The sequence below is a fragment of the Serinus canaria genome, chromosome 2 (assembly GCF_022539315.1).
Source record: "Serinus canaria isolate serCan28SL12 chromosome 2, serCan2020, whole genome shotgun sequence".
Classification (NCBI taxonomy): Eukaryota; Metazoa; Chordata; class Aves; order Passeriformes; family Fringillidae; genus Serinus; species Serinus canaria.
In genome coordinates, this window is record NC_066315.1 from 91,070,151 (window position 1) to 91,095,437 (window position 25,287).

General features: G+C 39.9%; 1 protein-coding gene across 1 annotated transcript in view; it reads right to left on the minus strand.

Annotated features, from left to right (window-relative positions):
* Nucleotides 1-22,489, minus strand: part of AHRR (aryl hydrocarbon receptor repressor) — a 70,519-nt gene extending 48,030 nt beyond the window's left edge. Inside the window, exons 1-2 of the mRNA XM_030233963.2 lie at nucleotides 22,422-22,489; nucleotides 15,525-15,706 (exon numbers count right to left, since the gene is read on the minus strand). Coding sequence (XP_030089823.1) covers nucleotides 15,525-15,706; nucleotides 22,422-22,483 — 244 coding nt within the window. The 5' untranslated portion in view covers nucleotides 22,484-22,489. The remainder of the gene's footprint in view (nucleotides 1-15,524; nucleotides 15,707-22,421) is intronic.
* Between the last annotated feature and the right edge of the window lie 2,798 nt (nucleotides 22,490-25,287).

Sequence of the window (25,287 nt, forward strand, 5' to 3'; positions counted from 1 at the left end):
TCAATTGCTCCATTTTCTGAGGAGATGCAAGCAGGCAGCTAATACATATGTCTGAGTCCCACTGCATCTGCAATTCTAGAAGAAGGACTAGTAAGGAATTTAGTACGCTGAAATCAGGATAAACAATGACTTATCATTTGCCAACTTCCACATAATAACTGCAAGCTTTCCTCTCTCTCTCCACGGCTCCTAATACTTTTCACTTGATAGCTGAAAGATCTGTACATATAAAAAAACATGCATCCAGTAATTTGGATTAGCTGCAAATCTGCCTATATATTATTTTTTTAGTCCTTTTGTGGAGGCCTTTATTTAATCTGAAAAACACCCAGGGAAATTTATTTTTGTGGAGGATTTTATTTAATCTGAAAATTATCCAGAGAAAAGTAATAGAGTTCACTGATACCTCAACTAATAATCCAAAATCAAACCATTTCAGATTAGTGTACCATAAATAATTTTCAATTAATAAATTGACTTTAAATAGCTACTAAGAGGTATTCTTTCATTAGAAATAGGTTTAAGTACTGTGACAAATTACAGTTATTAGACTCAAACCTAAGGCTTCCTGAATAACTTGGTTATAAAAATTATAGCAAGCTTACTCACAAAATTGCTTCTACCTTCACCCTCTTCCTTCCACCCCAACATACTGTACATGCTTGAAAATGGCCAGATTTTGTCTGGAAGAGGAGGAAAAGTGTATTTTGCTACTGCAATGTAAATTAAGGTCCAGCTTGGTCAGAGCCACTGAAGGATGCCTGGAAATACGCTTGTACTAGGCAGACTGAGAAGGATATCAAATCGTGCAGCTGTAGAAATTAGTTTAAAACCAAGTTGTTTAGTTGTTTAGTCACTAGCTGTGACTGAGCCTTCCACATGTGGTGGTTCATACAGCCTGTCCCAGCCCAGCATAGCCTTTGCCTGGTGTGGAGAATGAGGGAAGGAGCTGGAGAACCTTACAATTGTGCTACAGCCACGGCAACAGAGCCGGGAGTTGATGGAGTCAAGGCGGGATGGGGCAGGCTGGGAACAGGGCAGCTGGAACATTCTTCTGCCTGCTGTATTTTCCATTGGCCAGATGTTCCCCAGTTGACATGAGCTGCATACGCCACTCCCGGAGGGTGTTCTGACCCCTGGGAAGCACTAAAGAGGCCCAGGCCTGCCCAGCATTGAGGAGGCACAAAGGTATTTCCAAGCTCTGATCCTCTCTTCTCCCACTCGGTGCCGGTGCCAAGTTCAGCTGCGGCGCAGGAGCTCAGCTGTGGCGCAAGATTCATTTTGTGCATTAACCCGATGAGCTACGGTACCATCTGAGACCAACATGTAGCTAATTGCTGTGAGAACTAAACTTTGAATTTCCTGACCTATTCAAACTTTGAATTTCCCATTCACTCCACGCTCCTGTACTAACAGATGGTATACAGGGTGTAGCTTGAAAACTTCCTGCATCAGAGCATATGCAAAGACAGCAAGAGGAGATGAATTGCACACCCCTGGAAACATGCCCTTTATTTGCAGAATGGTGAAATTCTAAACAAGTCAATTGACGTGCCCAAGCAGCCCCCATCTTCCACGCAGATAGTGCTGGCTGAAACTCTTCCTCCCAAGCTATCCCTGCCATGTGGAGTTGGAAAAGCACTGGTTACAGGAGCTGACTCATCAGCTGACTAGCCCACAACCTCAGCCACAAAGCACCAAAAATGCTGGTGGTGGCATGAAGCGTGTGGGTGGGAGCAAGGAATAAGCAATCATCTGGCAGCCTAATGCAGAAGGGAGGGTTGACAACAAGCCATTATTTATTCCCCCCTCCCGCCCTAAGGCTCATCCCTCTGCTTCAGTGATTCTCATCATCTTGACGCTGTGGTAGGGCTCTTTGTAGGGGAGGGAATGAAAGGTACATCCCCTCCCTGTGGCCCATGCAATGAAAGCATCAGCAGGCTATCTGAGCTCACCACACCCAGATCTCTTAGGGCAAAATGCTCCCATAGAGGAGAATGGAAAAGAGGTTTGCCCGGTCCTGATTTCACCCAATAGGAGACTAGAACAATGTCTTGTTGCAAAAAAAAAGGGACATCATGGCTTTCCCACCAAAGTCATTTACTGGAGAGGAGAGATGGAGATCCAGTTCTGGAACACCAGACAGCAGATTTAACCAAACGTTTTTAGGAGCAGAGCAAGGAATACAGAAAAAAAAGGGAGACAGTTGTAGTGAAGATGGGAAAAGACAAGGAGGAAAAACTTATATGGAGAAAACAAGAAAATCTCCAGAAGAGGAAGATACAAAAATGAAAATTTTACAAAGAATTGGATTATCACTAAAAAGGCTGCTAGAGAAAAAGAGGTGGAAGGGAAGTCACCAAATTAAACAGCAAAAATAAAAAGAAAAAAAGACAACTGGCAGATTTAATTAAAACTTAACATGAAAGTACACTGATAAAGTCCCCCAAATTGTTCATAGGTATCACATTATCTCCACATAGATCTGAGTTAACTTTTGAGTGTTCATTCCTTCCAGCAGCCTTCACCACTGCTAATCTGGCTATAATATGGTCAGTTGGTCCCCAATTTAACTAGCACAAAACATTCTCCAGCCAAATGACTGGTGTGGTGATGGTATGACTTCACACTTCCCAGGCTTTAACCTTGTCAATGGTATTTTTGTTATGACTCTGAAAAATACATTTAACTTCAGGCGATGTGTTTTTTGAAACACTGGGGTAGATTTTGAAAGCCTGGCTTGTATTACTCCACTGATGCCAAGGTTAAGCAAAACATAATAAGGAATTAAGGACATGACCAGTTGTCTTTATGTTTCCTCCCCAACCAAACTTGTTGTTTTCTGAGAAGAGGCTTTTTGCCCAAATTTTGCCTACAGTAGGTCTTTCCTGGCAAATTGCCTCAGTGGAAAGGAGATTAAGTTTCTCAATGTCCTCTTTTCTTGGAAACTTTCTGTTACATTTCCCAGTCTCCAATACAGGCAGCTCAGGGCACAGGAATCTACAGCTTCAAAGTCTTCCCCAACATGTTTTTCACATGCTGTTGTATTGGCACTTGGCAAGAGAGTGATGAAGAGTCACAACACTGTAGTTTGCAGCTTTTCCCTGGCTGGAAAAACCTGCACTGGTTGAACATAACCTTCAGAGAGTCAGAAGACAGAATATCTGCTGAGGCTACAGTATCTAAAGCAAACAAGCTGACCCCTGTGTGGAGATTGTGACTTGACTTGACTAGACAAAGACAAGATAAATAAATTCCTCTTTTCCAAATGACCTCTTGGAAATCAGTGTCCCTGCACTAAGTGTTGCTGCAAGGAGCACATCTTCTGTCCAGAAACTGACCTCTTCTCCCAGCTCATGCTTACAGGGGTGACAATCTTAGCCACCCTCCTGGTTTTAAAGATACTATCAGCTACTACCATGACACTTGTAAGGCAAAGTAACCTTCAAACTGACATTGTCTCTGCTTTCCTAACCATGAGTTGGCAGCAACAAATGTAGGGTGCATCACTGTCCTGAAATGATATGGCACTTACTTACTGCCAGACTTATTAAAAATGTCTAAAGTGCTTGCTAGCATCAATAAAAATGAAGAATGCATGTTGCAATGTGCAATACCTTCAGACTCTCTGACGTGTTACTGAGTATGTTTGGCTCAGAAGAAAGAGCTCTTCCCTTAGGGGGTCATACATTACACCCAACATTGCTAGAGTTTAATACAGTTCTGGTGGTCCTGAAGAAGTGTTGAAAACAATCAAAACCTCTATAACCCATTGTAATTTGAGAGCATTCTGCACCTGGCATGACTGCACCTCTAAAAATTATTCATTTCAAACATTGTTAATTTCCTCTTCCAAAAATTACTTGCTGTGAGATGTACAGCCCTTCCCTATATGCTGCAGCATAGATGCAGTCTAGAAAAAGCATGGAAAGAAGAAATACAATTTCATTTTTCTCCATGTATTTTTATGGTCCTTATAATAACATATTAGAATATTCTCCACATAAATCCTTACATTCAGCAGCTCAAGATACATTATTAAGGCTGAATTATTTATCCTTTCAAGAAATGCTTTCATAAAGCATTATTTATTGTGCTGTTTTCCCATACAAGGTTTGTAGGGGTCATTTGATGGCACAACACTGGTTTAATAAATTATTTGGAACAAAATATAGAGTGTTTGTGACAGGTTTTCACTGACACTGGTATACAACATAATACCAACATACAGAAGATAACATTTTCTGCACAGATATTGAAATAGTCGGGGGAATATATAAGATTAATAAAAGGTGACATGTTTTGCCTGTATATAATTAGTAAAGTGGTTATAAGTTGTCAATGGACTAGAAAAAACCCAAAACCTTAAAATATGTTGTGTTTTGATTGAGATCTGATCTTTGCTTGTTTTCAGTTCTCTTAACTTCTTTCAGCTGTTTCCAATATGTAAGTAGCCAATTTATATTGCAGGTTCAGAGGTAAATGGGAATAGTGGACATTTACTTATTATAACAAATATTTACTTCCTATGTACCATCAACTTCATATATTCCATGCAGATATAGAGAGGAAATGCATTGAAGGGATTTCAAGAGAATTTTAGGGACATGGTAAGTTCATATGATACATACTTTGGTGAGAATGTTGTATAGCATCAAACTTTTAAAAAAGTAACTATGATCTTCTTTAAAAGAAGTCCTAAAGTCTGCTTGTAACTTCTCTTACTGAGCATCTAAGTTTGCTGATGTGCATTCTGCTTCTATTTAATGCCAAGATTTTAGAAAATTTGCCAGTTCTATTATCTACAGTATTGCACCAAAAAGTGTAATGAAATTAAAACTGGACTTTTAAAGGGAAACCTGCTGTACCTCATCTAAAAAACTTGCATTTCATTTCATGCTGGGGAATTTTTAGAGCGTTGACTAATATGTTACTGTTACATTAGATAGAGAAAAGAATCATCAGTGTTAGTCACATGGGATTTTCTTTCTAATAAAATGAAAAAGACACTAAACCAAACACAATTAAATGGAGACAATCTTTCACAGTGATCCACTGAGCCAAACTGTAGGACTATCACATAACAAAGTGAGGCAAGCTTTGCAGAAATCACCCCCTTACTCGTATTTTATATGGCTCAGGGGTACCTTATCACTCTCCCAATCACCTGAGAGTGTAGGCAGCTGTGGGTCAGCCTCTTCTCCCAGGCAATCAGTGACAGGATGAGAGGGCAGACTTAGGCTGCACTTAGGGTGGTTCAGGTTGGACATTAAGAAGAACTTCTTCACTAAAGGATTGTTAAGTATTGGAATGGGCTGCCCAGGGAGGTGGTGGAGTCACAGTCCCTGGAGGTGTTCAAGAAAAGACTGGATGAGGCACTTAGTGCCATGATCTGGTTGACAAGGTGGTCGTCAGTCAAAGGCTGGACCTGACGACCTTGGAGGTCTTTTCCAAGGTCATCAGGCTTTCCAAGGCTTGCAGTTCTCTGCAGAGCTTTACTATGTGCTGTAGCCCTAAAGTCAGCAGTAGGAAAGTGAGAAGGGAAGCTAGGAGGACAATCTCCCACAATATTCACTAGCTGAAAACTATTTGTCTTCTTTGTCTTCAAAGTCCTATGCAATGTCAATATGCCAAACTAAATTCCTTGTTCTGTTGGATAAGAGGTATTGTCTTTCCTTTATAACATCTCTGTGTTTAAAATGAGAAACAAAATAAATCATTTTCTTGACAGTAAAGATACACGCTTCCTCTCAGAGATGGTAATCAGTCATGAAGCTGAGAACAAGTGTAAACCAAGCCAAAGTTCATGCCTGGGGGAATGCTTTCCTTCCCATCCATTGCATAAGTGATAAGGACAAAACTATTGCTAGTATCTTCTACAGCCACTGAAATTGCTAGCAAGTTCTGAAGTAAAAATGCCATTTTTCTTGTGATGAAAACCAGTCTTGTTTCCATATCCAAGGAAAACATGGGTTACAGTGGAACTAAACTCCAAGTTTTTCCTCAGTCTCCAAGATCTAAACAGAATTTAACTCAAGAGAATTAGATCAATGGAAGTCCATTACTTACAGCTCAGGATAATGGAATTTGAGCCATGCAGGACTGTGAGAGTACTTCAACAGCTGGTACCAGGCTGGGCCAAGAAGGGCCTTAGCTGCAGAGCAGGGATTAAGCAAGCACAGTGCACAGGCAAGATGAACATCACTGAATGCAAAAGACAGTGTGTATATCAGTCTCCTGGATTAGATGGACCCAGATTTTTCCTTGCCACTTGCATTTACTACATTTATTTACACACCCTTGCATCTATCTATTTACATCTATGCAACATGAGATGCACAATGTGAGTTAAGCAAATGCACTGAGCACAAAAGCCTACCAAATCAAAATGGTTAAGAATGACTGAGCAAGCTGGAGAAAGGTGAAGACCCACACTCAATGACTCACAGTATTTTGGGGACTTCCCCTAGCCTTGGAGCAATGTAGAAGCTGTGGTTTTTGGGAACACCTATAAAATCAGACATTGTGTGCGTGGCTGACCATGTGTCTGGTCCTGAGTGTACTTCTGTTGTTGGTACAAACAGTGGAACTCTCCCAGAGCCAAATGCCCTCAGGAGAAATCTAACAAAGATTCCCCTCATGTCACTTGTCGTTTCCAGCTCCCTGGTTTTTCTAATCAGTCTTGATAATAGCAAGAGAAACATTGGGGCCTACAGGGATGTTCATTTGGATGGCATCCAGCAATAGAAAAGTTGTATGAGATGCAGATTCAGAATTACAGGAATTAGAGGAAATTCTGCAAGAAGAGTCCTAATGATTTTGTGTTTCCCAAGGACAGCATCAAATCCGTGTAGTCCAGCCTTTCCCATGCAGGTGTCTAAATCAGTCTGACAGCTCTGAGTTTGTAATAGCTCTGGTAATATAAACAACCCACAGCACATGACACAAGCACCAAGAAGCACCAGAAAGTAGCTGAAACTTATTTATAACTGAAACTAAGATCCTTCATTTGCCATAACTCAAAAAAAGAAGTATTGAATTTAGAGCCAGGCTCAGAACATGACACTGAATGTAGTGCTGCACAGACGAGTTCCCTTGATCTTCAAAGGCTATGGGAATTCAAGCAATTTAAATTTGTCTTGTTCTTCCTGAATATAGTTTCATTCTGAAGTAAATCCTGCTTGTAAATCAACACCCGTCTTACAAAACCCATCCTGTTTGCAGGAAACTAAAGAGAAAGCTAGCCAGGAGAAGGAGGTACACCCTCTTTCAACAGGACAGAAAGAGCAGACACAGTTCTCCTCCAAGAGTCAGCAAAGGCCTTCCAAGGACAGAGAGATCTCCAGGTTATGCAAGAGGACCTGTAGTACAAAACAGCCTCAGTTATTTGTCACATGGAATGAATGGTACTCCCAGGAAACAAGGGGAAGAGAAAATATTGACCCATTAGTATGAGCAATATGTTCCAATAAAAAGGTCTCCCTGACAATTCAATATATTTTAAAATCTAGTCAAAATAATGTTTGGAAATGGGTAATGTGGAGGAGATTCAAATTGCAATGGCTTCTCTAGAAAGAAGTCCTGCCAGATCTCAGGGAGGGATGAATGCAGTGATCCTGCCTAAAGTCTTGACACTTCTACTAAAATGTCATTGATGTAGTATTTTAGCACTTGGTTAGACAATGATCTGCAGACAGTAGGTCCTCCTTCAATGATTTACTTATGTACCACTTATGCAAAAGAATGGTTTTTCCTTTTTTCAGTTGCTGTATTGCTAAAAATATGGTAAAACTAGAGAGCAGTAGAGGGTGGAAAATGTTTCTTTCGTGAACAGTCCATTTTTGGCCAAAACACTCCAAATGTTGGTGCAATTGGAATACGCCAGTTCAGCACAGCTGCCGGAATAACGTTACCCCTTACCCACTCTGACAATGAATGTTTCTTTTCAGTACAAGCCATTGAATATGCTGTCCTAAGAAATCTAAACTACCCAAATGCTTACAATCTAATTAAGCTACAACCATGGACTGCAGCAATATATATGCTCAAGACATTTTGTATGTGTTCAAAAAAGAAAAGTCCTTATTTCTCTCCCAAGAAAAAAAAATCATTCAGACATTCCATTTCAGAGGACAGGACTGGGAATGCTCTAACTCAGCAGAAAATGTCTTTATAAACCAAACTTCTAATTGTTAAAAAACTCAAATATATTGGGGAATTCTTGACTCAAAGTATAAACTTCAACCCTAACTAATTAGAGGAACACAAACTGAATCCTTGATTTGTGTCTCAAAGTACAGGTTTCATGTTTTAAAAAAGAAGTTTGAGGACAATCTGAAAGCTTCTAATTATTTACATAATGGAAATCAATATGAAAGTGATGCCAAGAAAAGATAGGTGGGAATGAAGAGATGGAATCAATGAGGTATAATTTCCTCCTTCTTGTTATTGTTGTTGGTTTAGGCATCTTCTCCTGTTCTTATAAGTCTTTCTTATAATATTTATTTCTATTTCAGATTTTTTATTATTTTATTTTTCCTATACCTGTTCTAAATATATCCATTATAAAGGACTTGGAGAGAGTCCAGTGAAAGGACACAAAAACGATGAAGAGACTAGGGCACTTCTCCTATGAGGAGAGGCTGAGAGAGTGACAGAGCTGGAACTGTTCAGCCTGGAGAAGGAAAAGCTCAGGGTGGATCTTATCAGAGTGTATAAATACCTAAAGGAAGGGTGGAAAGAACAGTAAGATTCTTCTCAGAAGTGTCCAGTGACAGGATCAGAGTAAACGAGTAAAAGTGAAACACAGGAGGTTCTCTCTGAACATCAGGAAACACATTTTCACTGTGAGGGTGAGCAAGCATTGGCTGAGGTTTCCCAAGGACACTGTGGACTCTCCATCCTTGAAGATACTCAAAGGCCATCTGGACATGGTCCTGGGAAACTGGTTCTCAGTGACCTTGCTTGAGCAGGGGGCTTGGATCAGGTGACCTCCAGAGGCTCCTTCCATCTTCAACCCATCTTTGAATCTGTCATTCACTAAGACTATGATTTTAAATTTGAGGGAAAGCTTCAGGCTGCTGAAACTGGCTTACAAATGAAAGATGAATTTTCCCATGGAAATGGATCCAATATATGCCATAACTGTAATAGTAAGCTCAACCATATGAACTTATTTTAAGAATCAGTTGAATCTTGTTGTGGAAAAATTTGCCATGCTTATGTAAAGTAAAATCTAAAAAACATATTTATTCCAAAGAAGCAGAATTTGTCATTCCAGGAAAAAAAAATACTGAGAGTTTGAAAAGAAAACTCTGGGAAAACAGAATTATTAGAAAGAGATGGTGGGGTAGAAAGAAATGCCTGAGAATCACAGTACATTCACTCCAGAGGAACCTTGGAACCTCAGACCAGGAGCCTTGGTTCAGGTAGGCAGCACTCCTACAGCGCTGTTGAGCAGCATTACATTGTAGATTATGCACTAAAAGCAAGATCACTCTCTGCTTCTTTACCCACCTCAGGTTTTAAAACCTTAAATTTCTGTGTTGCTGGAGTGTCATGCATGTCACACCAGAAGAGGTCTGCAGTGGGGGCTGCAGCACTAAATATTCAAATATTACAATAATTAATAGCCTAAAGGGTCTAAGGAATGAACCTAAGGAATCTCAGTCACAATAGTATGCTTCTGACCTCAGAGAGTAATAGCCATGGACACTGCAGGATGAGAACAAAGCTGGAACACCCTGCAAGTAATTGAGGATACTGAAAATCAGGCCAGCTGGGTGGAATCCTTTGTTGCTTTCTTCTTAAAAGGGATTAATTCAGTTTCCATTAAAGATAACCATTGATGGGAATTGGATCACACCAAACACATAGACGAGTGAAAAGGAAATGACCCACTAACATAAATGCTAAATCAGGAGAAAGACAGAAACCACACAGTCAGTGTGTGCTACCCTGTCAGAAAAGAAGAAAAAATAAAAAACCTAAAAAAAATTATATCTACATCTATGTATATATTCAGATACATATATATGTATGTGTGTGTGTGTGTTTGTGTGTGTGTGTGTGTGTGTGTGTATGTAAATAAGAGGTTTAATTGAAGGGGAGAAATGGGTTAGAAGGAGATAGAGCAGCTTGGTGAAGGTGACCGGGAAATACTGGAATTAATGCTTCTTGTAGCAGCAGCAGCAATCCAAGCCACAGCATTGGAAGACAGAGGACCAACAGGAAGGAGACTTTTGGAAAAATCTCAGAGGGCACAAATTTAAAGGAAATAGAAGCTGGATGTTTTTTCAGCGAATCAATATATAGGACATAAGTGTAAACTGTCTCAGTGGCAGTGGAGAATGAAAAATGTAAGGAAAGACCACCTAAACAAAATCTTGAGTTCTTCAGTGACTGGAAGCTCACAGAAAATCTTTTTTAAAAATGAATAAAATAAAGGGCAAATGTATAAAAAGAGAAACAGAAAGGACAATGTATAGTATCAGATGTAACAAGGAAGGGAAGGTTATAAAAATCATGCTGGAAGCCCTTTAACCATACAAGGTTTGGAAAATAGATTTCTGCTACTCAGCAGAAGGGGAACTACAGACAATGAAAGCAAAAAAGTTTAGTGTTTATTGCCTCTTTTTGCTTCCATCTGCTAGGATCACCTTCATGGCTGTAAAAGCTGAGGTGCCATGAGAAATGGAAACAATATTTTTTTCTACAGAAGGGGTCTTAAGCTGAAGCAGGAGACTTCCAGCTTGGATTTTAGGGATTGAAGAGGAAGGTATTAAATCAGCCAAGTTGCAGATTTGCAAAAATATTAGACAATGACCCTCAGGTTAAGGCATAGCTTATTCTTTACTCAGGAAGGTTCAATACAGGCTTTAATTCTGCATGGAGACAGATGAACTACCATTTGTAGACAAATTTCTCAAACTCCACTGATATTCAGTTTACAATCCATATATAACTGTAGTGTAAGGCAGGTCAAACAACACGTCTCCATGCTTGACTGTCAGTAATTTTGCAAAGATGTGGATTGCAGTTTAAATATAAAACTTACAGAAACCTTTAAGATATTTATTCACAGAGTTCATCTGTGACTCTCTACAGTCCATATTTAGTCATCCATAAATCTATCAGATTTTTAGCTTTCAAAATCAAATGAAGTCTGGAAGTCAATAAATACAGAGAAGGCACTGAAGTCTGCAATAAACACAGAGATTCAAAATAGTACAGGAGGGAGATTTTTGTCAGGAAAGCACTGCTTTTGTGCTTGCATGCACATCTCTGTTTTTAAGTATGTATATGTATGTATGCAAAAAATGCCCAGATGGGCAAAATAACAAGCTATTGAATTAAATTATGCTTTATATAAATTATGTAGTAAAGGGTTTGAAATAAAAATATTCATCCATATTGAGGTCTCTGTATGTCCCATCTAAGACTATACTCAACATTATCTATCTTTTATCAGAAATGCTTAGGGCTAAAAGGTCTAGCATTACTTAATGAGATGTCAAAGGAAAAGTTTGAGTGGAATTTGAGTATTGATACAAGGTTGGTTACACTAAGCACTGAAAGATGAGGAGCTATATAGCCCTAGCCATAACTGTGTTGGTCTATCTAAATTGCTGTAGCTGGTTTCCTTACAAGGTCTGGGAAACATAAGTTAGCTCTCTCTGAGAAAGGACCTGAGCTGTTAAAAGGACAAGGTGCTATTTTTCTGACATTTATTTACTAAATTGTTACCTCTACTAGAAGGGAACAAGTTAAACAACCAACAAAATGGGGCTGGTTTGGAAGTGGAGCAAGACCACCATTTCCCCGCCAGTGGAAAAACTGAGAAATAAGAAGTACTAAAGAATGTGTTGTCAAGAGTGGTAAAGGAAGGCAGACTACAATTAACCGAGATGGAACATGTCCAAGACAGAAGCCCAGCGAGCTCAAGTGGTCACAGACACTGAGCACTGCTCCATGCTCACAGGAGCCCCACCCAGAGCAAGTCTTTGTCAGGGCCAAATGACAGTCACAGTTTCCTGTAGCAGTTGATGTCTCTCAGTCATCAGCTAACCCTGGTTCAGACCCAGCTGCCTCCTACACGAGATCCGGTGAGATTGGAAGGTTATTGCTGCAAGCCATTTTGAAGTGCTTATCAGGAAAATGCAAAATGACTGAATGCTTGTAGCTTGGGGGGAGTGGGACTATTAATAGAGCCTCTGCCAACTGATAGCAGAGACATGGAGAATCTTAAACAAGTAGACAGCAAAAAGAAAACATTTCTAAGAACAGAGGGAGGCAATTCACTACAATGACTTAAACTAAATCCTAGGAATATCTGTCTCAACAACCAGGTCAAAAATTTGGAAAGGAGCCAGGCCTTTGCTTAAATCACTTAAGTAAGATGAACTGGTCATATGTTTCAAGGTGCTAACCTCTAATGGTCGCTAAAATGGGAATAAATGACTGATGGATGTTCTCCATGCACTAATACCCAATTCTCCGCAAAACCACTTTCACACTTGAGGTCAATATGGTGAGGTTACTCCCTCCAGTTGGCTATTGATCTTCACATTTGTGCTGTGCACTGACTATGGCAGAGTAGCTGCTAAAAGGACACCTAGTGGTAAGGAAATGAGTGTGCCCAGAAACTGCTGGCATTGCTGAAGGTGTGCCGCTGCAATTGGCATGGGAATTGCCCACGTGTTATGGATGGAATATGCAATGTCACATATGAACTAAACCTGCCAAGTAATACTACTCTTTTTTTTTTTTTTAATGGCAAGCAATATTCTTAAAAGCATGTTTTAAAAACCTGAAATTTAAGCTTAACTTCCTCAAAACTCAGAGAATAGGGTTTTTTTAAACCAATGATGCACAGTGCTGTCTGTTGCACACTACAAAATTGAATGCACTGAATCTCCACTGCATCGACTTTAGGAATATTGGATAGCTGAACAGAACTCATTACAGATATGTTTTGCTTGATGTTTAAGCCAAATTTCATCTTGGACATCATCACTCCTTGGTTCCTCCATTCTGCCACTCTACAATATCCTGAGCAATTCCTTCCTTTCTTGTCTTCTCCTCCTATGAAAAGAAACAGCTGGAGAATATAAATTGAGCTAACTTTAGTTTTTTGGGGGTTGTTTGTTTGTTTGTTTGTTGATTTTTTTTTTTTTTGCCCATGCAACTTTATAGTCAATTCTTGCCTGTGTTTATTCCAAACCCTTTAATATGTACTAATGCCCTTGTGACCAGGAGATGCCCACAACAGAAAGCTCTATTCCAGATGGAGTCATGCTGGTCTCATGCAGAGAGGGATTATAACTTTCCTGTGTAGTGACATGCTGCCTCTGGGCAAACAGACCAAAATCCACACTTAGCTTTCTTGTTTATGTCAACATACCGTATTACAAGCATAGAACAACTCGTTGACCACTGTCCCTCTTTGGGTATTGTTTTTATGCTCTCTGTTCCAGGTTCGTCCTTTCTATTGAACACCAGTTTCTTAGGATTAATTTTCCCTGAGTGAATTAGTGCAGATTTACTAAGCCGTTTTTCCAGATAGATTTTTTTATCCAATTTTCTAGCATCTCTGCATGCCACTGGTCTGTTCTCTGTCCTCAGAATGTTTATAAGCTCCCAGTTTAGTGTCATCCTTTGATTTAAAATGCCACAAACAATCCATTTCTGCTCTTCTATCCTTTTTCATCACAAAAAAAAAAAAAAAATTGAAACACTGGCATGAATATGCTTGTTTGCTCTTTTAGGTGACTTGCTACTAAAGTTTTTGCTTAAAAAAAAAAAAAACAAAAAAAAAAAACAAACAAACAAAAAAAAACAACGAACAAACAGATTCTGCCTTTTTTGTCCAGAATTACAAGTAAGTAGATCATGATGTTTATGAGGGATGTGGCAGATTCTGCCCACACCCAAACATTTGCAACCATTCCCCACTCAGCTCAGTTTCCACAGCTCACCTCTCCTCCACTCCACCCTTCTGAAGCCCCAGCCTGCTCTCTTGTCTTAAAATGGCATGTAGTTTCCTTCCTTTACTATAAACAATGCTTTCTGTAATCTTAGTTTTGTGATGTAAACATTTAAAAATAAGAATGAAGGGAACACAAACTATGTGTTCAATTAGGTAATTTGAGGATTAAATTAAATGAAATCTCTCAAAACACAGAACACTGAACTTTTCAGCATAATGCAACCTGGCTTTACTTGTTTGCCTTTTATCTCATCCCTTTAAGAAAAGGAGACAATGGATCTTAGAAACTCTGGCAGAAGAGTAGTAAAGACAGCTGAGGAGATATTATTGCTTGTGAATGCAAGAGAAATGAAAGTCAGGCTTAGAGGAAGAGGCCATAGCACTCAGGTATGTGTTTAAAGAGTAAGAAAGGCACTCTACTGACTGCAGGATGCTGGAGGTGGGGCAGCCACCTGCCACAGCTGACATGGGAGGCTCCTGCAGTCAGTGATATCATCCTTTGTAATCTCATGTCAGCCATGTAAAATGCCCTGCAGCCTGCCAAAGTCTCTTCAAGCTGGCATTTCTTTTATACTAAAAAGCATTTTAGAAGCAAGAAGGCAACCAACAGATATTATTCTTTGGTTGAATCAGAAAAAAAAGGAAAAAAAATTGAAAAAAATTTTTAAAAAACCAAACCATACATATATATATATAAAGGATCATCATAAGGAGTAGAAATAATAAAGACTAATAAAGAAAAAATAATGTCCATAAAAATACTTCTGTTTATCTCTGCAGTCCACCTATAAGTTTTGGTCAACTATACTCCTTCATACACAGGACTTTTTTCCTTTTTTTTGAAAAGAACTCTGGAGAGGTTTTTCATTATTAAATCAGTAACCTGGATTTTGCTCTTGTGAACTCCTCAGCAACAGAAGAAGCTCAAAATATCTTCAGATTTGGAAGAATTCTTTTTACGTGCATCTGAAAACACACATTTGGCTTTCACTTTGTGGTGTGCCAGACAACTGTATGAACAAAGCACGACCTAGTACAGCTTTATTCAGTACTTTAATCTTTGAATCTCTCCTGTCCTGAAAGACAGTGATCATTTTGGCTTTTCAATGAACCCATTTCCTCCTGGCATACAGCAAACATAGGTAATACAGTAGTTGCTTGACTTTCACATTGTACTTAAACAGGCATTTTGAACTTCCATAATAACAGCACCAAATAGAGAATTCAAACTATAACAGGTATTACATTTGCTTTTTTCCCAGTTTAGTGATTTTACTGTTGTAAAATTTTCATCAGCCTGCTGATGAAAGATGGACATTATCCCACTATTTGGTGAAAAACACACAAACTACATAAGAGGAAATGAACGAAATTTCCAGTGCAACATCCCATGCACAAAATAAGTACAATAATATATTTTTTCCCCCTGTTTTTATCAATACCATACCATTTGATACTTTTACTCAGGAATAGTACAAAGCAGCAATAAATTAGAGGGATACTTTTAATGGGATGCTGAGATCTTCAGGAAACCTACCTTGAAAGAAACTTTTGACTCGGAGATAGCTGACACTGAGGCGCAGGACGGAAAGTTTGTCCAGCTTGGATACGATGTCAGGGGGGAAAGGCAGGAGGCTGGCCAGGTGGTCCAGTTCCGCATTCAGACGGTCTCTGTGTCTCTTCGAAGGATTGGATTTTTCGTTCCCAACTGCGGGCCTTCTGTGGTGGAGAACGCATTTTCAATTACCTGTTTTACTTCCAGAGACTGGGATGCTCTATGCAATTAATTGATAACAGGAATGCTTTGCTTAGCTTCTATGAAAATTTTCAAAGTCTCCTCTGACAAAAAAAGATTTTCCGTTCTGCATTTGCCATGGTGCAAAGACACCGGCTTTGTCTTCTCTTTTCGTATCAGGCAAAAAGTGAAGAACTGGTATCTTTTACTCAGGACCTCTCACCTTAGGGAAATTGGTACTATCTTTATGTTCTAGTCAATATCATGAAAAACAATTTCTCATCTTTGTTGTACAAATGAGGGGCAGAACAGCAGGGGGAAATTACCATGACTAATGCATGAACCCATTCAATACCCACTATATTCATTCAAAGCATCTTAGTTCCCTCCATTTAATGACTCAAAGTTAACCTGCGGGTCAGGAGATAATTAAGAAAAGAGTCTGTCTTTAGACATGAGTTTAAAAAGTATGGAAGGCAAGGTGAAGAGAGATTCTTTCCTCAAGCTCAAAACTCTTGAGTACGTTCTCACTTTTACTTTCTTATATCAGTAATAACAACGATAAGAATTTGGTTTCTTGAGAAATTGATATTCCTCACAAAACATAGAGATGAAAGTTACTCAGCTTTCTAGGCCAAGCAAGTCATCCCCATTTTATGTTCCTCTTATGTAACAAACAGTACTAGAGAACCTAGAATAGCTGCTGTGAAAATTCATTAAGATGAGATACATGACAAGTGAGGAACCTCAGTTTTGGAATGACCACTGATATTCCCAGAGAACGTGTAAGATGCTCTCAAGAGGGAGTAAAGGAAAAAGCTGGTGCTTTTGCACACAGAAACAGGGACCTTATTTCCAGCATGAGAGTGGGGGATGCTCAGTGCTGAAGCACAGACTTGTCCATTCAGCAAGAAGACCTGAGTGGGAGGTTGAGAAGGTTGTTCCTTTCAGCAGCCAGCAGTAGTCAAGTGCGTTATCCAGGCATGAGATATGGGGCACTGGAGCCATAAACATGGATACTCAAGAATGGGAAATAGCAAGTTGAGAAGACTATAGATAGTTGTGCTAACAGTTTCTATTTTCACCTCTCTGGATCCAAGGATCATAATCTTAAGTAGCTAGCTGACAGTGGACAATGAGAGTAAAAACTAATTATTTGTCACACTTTACTACTGCATTTTCATGCTACACACTTTTACTACATTTTTCAATCATAAGGTGGTTAAAGTGTTAAATTACATCAGTATTAATTTGTCATTACAGTTGTAATTCTAAAATAATTATGCTTAGGAATTAGCAAAAAAAAATCAGTTTTTTGAAGAGCAGTTTTGTTCGTGTGACTGCTGCTTACTGAAAATCTCTTTAAACAAATCAAATCTGAAAAATTCATTGCTACTTTTGAGAACCTCATTTCAAGAGAACAGCATCAGTGGACAGACTGGACAGGAAAAAAAGGGTTAGAAATAATATTTTTTTTTTCAATTTCACTGAAAATACATAATTTCTGCTATTTCATTCAAAACTGCCAATACTTATATATGGTTCTTCAATAAAACAAGTTGTTTCCAAACACATGGAGAAGATTTTGCTGATTGGGATAAATGAACTACTTTCCTATATTGGAAGAGGAAATATGAGAACAAATAATGCAATCAACAGAGAAGGAATAGAGTTTCTTACTTTTTCTGAGTTAACTATTTTTTGCAATAAACCTTGAGGCTCAGCCATCCTATGACACCAAAAGGATGCCTGATTTATGGAGGGAAGTAATTTTGTGGGAACAGAGCCTACAGCTGAGCAAAAGCTAAAAAACATAAGCTTTGCTAATCGGTCTTTACATCTGACAAACCAGCTGAAGCAAGGAAGCAATGTAGGACAGAAGAAATTAATTCCAATAAAGAAAATTAAGCTGATGAGTTCAAGAGGTAAAAATTGCCAAGAGTAGCATGAAATAGAAATAGAAGTTGTTCAAGTCTATTTACCACATAAGATAGTGACTGCTCTATCCCAGAGAACAATTGATTTGAAGCAATCAGGTGGTCTGCCTTTGTACTGAGTGCAAGGAACAGTTTTCATAAGATGGTAGGGAAGGGTGTAAAAAGACTACGGGAGAAAGTTCAGGATAGAGTCTTCCTGAAAACTCAAGGAAATGATTCAGTAAGGGAGTGAATCCAAACAAACAGGGGTTAGATGTAAATGGTAGTAAGGTGCCAAGTGGATGTGATTTTAAACAATGTGAGTTCTATGGAAAGGCTCAGTTAGCTAGCCATAAACAGAAAGGCACAGGCAGGGAAAATATTCAGTGGGCTGCCTTGAGGCAAATGAAAATTCTAGCCTTTATTTTGAGCTGAAAGTAGATGGTACTTGTGTTCATGTTAAACTCTGGATTGTCAGACTGTACACAGAGACATAGGAGACACTCGATGATCCCCCATTTACTCTGCTTTCCATACAACACTCCTATAGTAAAGGACAGCATGTAATTCAAGGAATATATCTAGCCTTTCTTTCTTCACATTGTTGAACTGCCCAGTAGTAAGAAGCACTTGTACCTGTGCAGGACCCACATCAGCAGTCTGTGGGAGCTGGTGGGGAGAACATTCTGTGTTCCAGTGGTACACAAGGCGTTGAGCCATTTTGCATTAGTGATTCAGTGTGCCCATGACACACAGACTGCCACAAGTGTAAACCAGTTTGGTGAGCTAGCAGAGGAATTTCCTGCAACTACAGCTCTGTCTGCTGTTCCCTACCCTCTGCAGAGCCCTACCCTGTTAATGAAAACTTTGCCCTGAATAGGTTTTAGAAGTATGCCGCAGTGCTAAACCAGCAGAAGGCCTGAGCTGAGAAAGGTCTAATCATTTACCGGGACAGCAAGCTTTCAGTAGGAAGGGGAAGGGAAGAGAGACCGTGAGATGTGACAGGCTGAGAGCAAAGTAAGAGCAGAGGATTATCATGAGTGTACTGACCAGCACTCTCAGTCACTGAGCTGTGCTTGGATGTTGTATTGGAATTTTGGCAGAGCTGAGCTCCAGTGGCAGCCGTGTGTGTGTGGATGTTCACCGTCTCCTATGGACCAAAAGGACAGAATGAGAGAAAGCTGCTTGAAGAAAAGGCAGCCCTTTGCCACCTTCTGTGTCTCTTCTGCATCTTGACAGCAAGGAAAGGTGAAAGCAGAACTAATGGTCAAGAAGACAAAAGAAGACCAGCAGAGCAGATGAGAGGTGGGATAGTGTGGTACCAAGTAAGAGGAAGGGCTATGCCACAAAGGGCCTTAAAATTAGAACTAGGAAGCAGGAGAGAGCTGCACCTCCCAAGGTCTCTGTTTACCCTGGCACAGTTCTGTCTGAAGTGGCCATTCTGGAGCAGTTATAGACACACTCAGAGCTAGGGCAGGTATAGTTGCCTTTAAAGACCTGTAAAACATTACAAGAAATGTTTTGTAGAGGGAGAGGGTTTTACAAGATGCCAGGGTTTGAGATGAAGTAGTGGCTGAAGTTCTCAAATGGCAACAGTCCTGAAGCATTGCCTTAGCACTTTTAAGTATTAATTTCAACACAGTGATTTTAGCTTGAGGTTAAAGACAAGATCTCTTTAATTTCCAGATGCTTGAATTACCAGTAAAATGTTAGATTTCCACAGGAAATAAACACTTGGTAGAAAATGTTTCCTTTAGTCAAAATGCCGGCTGCCTGGCTGAAAAGCATATCTGATGGAAAATTTTCAGTCTGTCTGAGCTCCAGGTGTTTGACCTGTGTCCGCAAACACCAGAATTCTTTAGTGTAGAACACGTTTAATGGGGCTTGGTTTTGGGCACAAAAGGAAAACAGCTATGTTTTTTTAGTTTTCTTGCATGAATGAAAGGAGAACCTGAACCTTATATGTTATCTGAAGAATGACAACCTAATGAAGATAGCCTCTGCTAGTTCTGTGTAGAAAGCAAGACTGAAACATATTAGCTCTTCCCAGTAAAATTTTCCACACATTCTTCCCGAGTCTTGTGGGTGTTCTCCCATGGAGCTTTTTTATACATTTTCATCACTGTTCTGTAAAACCACCTCAGAATAAAACTCCTGTGCCTGAAAAGCATTCATGACCATAATGAATAATATCATTCTGTGATATCCTGGATTAAAAGCCAGCTGCAGGATCACCACCTGGTTGACAGCCAGATCATGAAAAGGTTATGTAGAGTCAGAGAGTTAGCTTCTTGGGATGCACTGAGAATGGGGAGATATAAATGTCCCAGTTTTTCTGCAGAGGAGAAAGCTGCACCTCTGTCCTTTAAATTCTGATCTTCAAAAGCACTAATCCATGAATCCCTATTGAAATCCAAGTATCCTGCTCACTCTGAGGCACCTGAGCTCACTTATCTTCTTGTTAAAGAATGGTAAATTCTAGAGACTATTTACATTAAAAAAGTGAGGACTGGCCAAAGAACACCCATCAACTGATGAAAAATCAGGTTTCACAACAGAGCAAATACTCCTTCCAGAACAGGTGCCAGTACCTTGATTCATTGGCAGAATGGTGGGGGGAAAAGTACAACAAGGCTGTGGAGGAGAAAGTGCTGTCCTGTCAAACAGGAGAAAAAAGCTGTAACAAAGATTGTACAACATGGATTAAAATAATGGTTAAATATGCTGCTCAATTATTAGGCTTTGTCTACCCTTCTAAATTCAAGATAAACTATTCAAGTCAGCATAACAGTAATCTCTGTGTCCTGAAATGTCAATAAGACCAGCAGGAGTGAAAGACACAGACCAGGAAAGGAGCTCTGGGGCATTCAGAGCCTCTTTAGAGGAAAGTCCCTGCGTGAGGGAATAAGCACAGGAAAGGCTTACCAGAGACCAAGCCCACAAACAGATAAGGCCTGAGGAAGAGACCAGTGTTGCTAGGAACTGAGAAATCATCCTCAGCAAGTGGTAAGTAACTAACCACAAAAAATGGACTGCTGTCTCCAGTGTGGGACTTCAGTATTCTAACAATCCAAACAGTTCCCCTCATTTTAACACATGTTTCTCAATCAAAATTGTTCATGTCCTGGCTTGAAAAGTTCAGGCTCAGGTACCTGCACTGCAACATCATAGAAAAGCTATTTTCAAGGCAGCATTACCTGCAATGGTTCTCAAGATGAAAACTTGGTTGTGTAAAGTAAGTGAGAATTTTCTTCTGAAAGTATTAAAGCCAGAACTTCCAAAAAGGCTAATGAGGTAATTTCCATGATTTGTTAGCAGGTAGTGTTCTTACCATTCATTTATCTAGAAGTCATCTTTGAGAGGAGTTCTAAATAGCATGTAAACTCCAAACATAAGCCTAATGTTCTCAAAGCAACTGCAAGTCTCCTTCCTTCTTCACAAAGGTAATGATCCATAAACAGTCCTGCATAGAGGTAATTTAATGTACTGGAAATGTTCCATCCCTCTTGCAATTGTTATAAAATCAAATATCCACATCTATACTGAAACAGTAGTGCAGATATCTTACATACATTTTTTAATTCAACACTCAGGATTTTTGCAGGAAGAATAATTTGCTTATGTCATTATCTTTGTCTATTGAAATGTGATACATTTTAAACTAAAAAAAAACAATTTTTTAAGTGGGAACAAGTGTTTCATGAGCAAATACTGCCCAAAATCCAAACAATATCAACAGATGTCATTAAAACATTCAGAGAAACTCCCCTTTGACTTTAGACTTATATGTACAATTTTAAGCCAAGTGGGTTATTTTTAGAAGTTCTGCACCACTGAAAATAGGGAAATCTATTTTAGTTACCTTCTCATCCTTAAATTGTGTATGAAGGCCACCAGTGACAGTCCATAATTTTAACAGAGTAAAAATGTGTGTTTCATAGTCATATAATCAAGTGTAACACAGAAAATATGGAATGATTGCATTAAAGAACTTTATTTCATAGATTGGTTTATGGCATCTGGAACTCATTTACATCTGAGTGAAAGCAAACTCTTTTTTCCCCCTCCCATCTCAAGCACCTTGTAGTAAGAAATTTCCATTGTGTTTCTTCTTTTCCCGCTTTGCCTTTGCACGTACAATTACTCTCTCCCATTTTTCTCCCAATGAAAGTGATCCCATAGTTAATAGAAATCTGAAAATTATGTGTTGTGTATGCAAAAAGTGACTCACCAGTCTGCTCTTTCAGTTGGCTGAACTGACCCACTTTCCCGGCTGGCTTGTGTTGGACTTAGCAATGCCCCAAGCAAGGCTAAGCCTAGGAATGGGGAAGGGGGGAGTGCAGTGCCAGTGCTCTTGTGCCACTCAACACATGGCTTCTCAAAAGGCTCCTTGAACAGGCAGCAGGGAGCATGGAAGCACCAAGGTGGCAGCCACCCCTCCAACCCACTGCCCAGCTGACATTTAGTCCACTGGTGTGTTCTGCCTACAAAAGGGCACTGTCCCTCTCCATTCTCCATGGCAGCACTGTGGTACCCACAACACCACTGGCCTCCTCCTGGGATACCTATTGGTGGGTAAGGATGGTTTGAGCCAGGCTTGGCATCCTTTCTGGAGACATCTTGCCCATGAAGAGCCAGCCTCCCAGTCAAGGGTTTCTTATTGCAGAGAAGATTAGATCTCTCCTGTGTCAGTGGACCATAGGAGAAAGGGAGCCCTTCTTCTACCTCATTTCTAGCCCAAACGTTTGGAGGGAGATGCCTCCTGATGAATATGATACTTAACTGTTTTTGAATGGGTTTCCTCCTTTTCCTCCCAGCATACAGGCATTCCCCCGGAGGAATCATGGCTTTGACACTGAAAAACAAAAGGAATCGGTTTCTTAGTTTGGAGGTTTTTGTGTTTCAGACTGCTCTACAAAATGACAGCACTGAGAAAGTTCCGTCGAGGAAAATGTTTGTTTCTTGAGTGTGACATTCAGCAACACTAAAAAGCATGGTGGCATTAGTGAAGACAGAAGCTTACTGCTTATTCAATTTCCTACCCTAATATTATTAGAATATTGATGTTTATGTTCAATTTTCATTTTTTCCAATTAAGTATACTATGCATGATATAAAATGGTTATAAAATACATCCTGTTTACTGGATATCCACATTTTTTCCCTTCCCAGCTCATTTCTAAATTCAGCTAAACAAATAAGAATGAATAATACCACCCGTCATCTGCAGGGAGGATTTCACAGCTTTTAAAATACACAGGAATATTATCTCCATTACTGACATTGTGACTAGTAGGTTGCAATTATTCAAATCAGCATTTCTCCAGATCCTCACATCCTCATTTTTAAAGGCTGGAAATATAGCTGTCGGCAGCTCAAGATGTGACACAGTTTTGTGGTTAGCACTAGGACCCAATGTAGTGCTGACTGAGGTGACAATTTTCACACAGAACTTGGTCTTATTGATTTATTTGAGTATGTTAGCCCTAGAGATGTTGCAGGGTGGGAAAAAGTCTTTGCATTCAGTCTGTTTAAATCTTTTGGAGATTAGCTGAATATCAAAGTCTCTTGATTTTCTGTCTGAAAGAATATTTTAGTCATGCTGAGTGCTGTTCAACAGTGGATGCATGCTGTCAGAGAGGTTAGTGTATCTCAAGAGTAATTGCTATTTTGTGTAAGATACAAAATTAAAAGGAACTTCCATGTCACTGAATCAATCCCATGCTGGTGAACATGTGCGTCATGTAAAGCAAATCATAAACTTGCTGAGCTTAATTACAAAAACCTTTACAATGGCTTTCTTTTTCATGGAAAGACAGCTTTCTGATAACTAGAAACTTTTTGCCTTCCAGCTTAAATTTGTTCATGGTCATTTTATGCCCATTTGTTTTTCTGCCAACATTGTCTTTTAGTTTAAATAGCTCTTCCTCCTCCATTGTGTTTACTCATTGGCATATTTTTAAATATCAGTCATATCTTCAGTCAGCCTTCATTTTTCTATTCTGGGACAAACCAAACTCTTTTATTTCCCTCTCATGTTACAAATTGTTTTTTTCTTCCTATCATTGTAGGAGAACAGAATTTAGCCCAGTTTATTAAGCAAAATCTGAAATATATTTCATACATGCAAGCACAGCATCCTTTGCTAAATTGAGATTCTTTAGGTGTACTGTGTTCCCCTCGTCTGGAAAATCAGTTATTGTGTCAACAGACTGCTAGCAGGTTACTTTGTCAAAATTATTTAAATCTACATTCCATTTTTGCTCCAACTAACTACAGTTGTTATTTGTTCTTTCCTTCTGAGAATTCATTCTGAAATGATGCATTATATAGAGATCAGACTAACTGCCTTCTCTCAAATGCAGGTTATGGTGGAAACACCAGTCACTCTCCAGTTGGTGCAGTGTCAGGAATTAGGCTCTTCCAGAAACAGAGCCATATTTTCCACTATTACTGGAATAATTTTCTGTGACATCAGATGGGTGAAATGCCTGCCCAAAGTTGATGAGGGACATGATACTGTGCAATAAACACTACTGCAGGTTAAGATTATGCCACAGCCTTTGCTTAGATTAAGCCTTTTTGCCACCTTTAAAGACCTTGTTAAATCAGTTTAATCGGCAAATTCTTTTTTTTTTTAACAGTCTGCCAGTTTTTAAGATTGCATCTACCCTAACAGGTTTCCTCCTTCAGCTGGATGCTAAAATGGTGTGGAGATGCCAAAAGAACTGCAGTTTCTTCTCAAACCTTACATTAAAATGCATTTTCTTTGTATTTGTGGTGGATTGACACTGTCTGGATTCGAGCAAACCCACTCTACCATTCCCCTCCTCAGCAGGACAAGGAGAGAAAATACAACAAAAGGCTCATGGGTCGAGATAAGGAAAGGGAGAGACCACTCACCACTTACGCTCACTGACAAAACAGACTGAACTTGGGGAAATTAGTCTAATTTATTACCAATCAAATAAGAGCAGGGTAATGAGAAGTAAACCCAAATCTCAAAAATATCTTCCCTACAACCCTTCCTTTCTTCCAAGGCTCAACTTCACTGCATTTTCTCTACTTCCTCCCCCTGCAGCAGCACAAGGGGATGGGGAATGGAGGCTGTGGTCAGTTCATCACATTCTGTCTCTGCCACTCCTTCCCCCTCAGGGGGAGGACTCCCCACACTCTCCCACGAACTTCTCCAACATGAGTCTTTCCCACGGGCTGAGGTTCTTCACAAACTGCCCCAACATGGGCCCAGTCCTTCAGGAACAGGCTGCCCAAGCATGGGCGCTCCTTGGGAACACAAGTCCTGCCAGAACCCTCCTCCAGCACAGGCTTCCCATGGGGTCACAGCCTCCTTCAGGCATCCCCTGTTCTGGAATGGGGTCCTCCAGGGCCTGCAGGGACACAGCTGCCTCACCGTGGGCTGCACCATGGACTGCAGGGGAGTCTGCTCCGGTGCTCCCTCCCACTCCTTCTTCACTGCCCCTGATGTCTGCAAGGCTGCTGCTCCCACATACTCCTCTCTCAGACTGCAGTTGCAGTCGTGCAGGTTCTTTTCCCCTTTTGTAAACTCACTATCCCAAAAGTGCTGCCATCATTGCTGATGGGCTCAGCCCCAGCCAGCAGCAGGTCTGCTGGACCTGCTGGACTCAGGG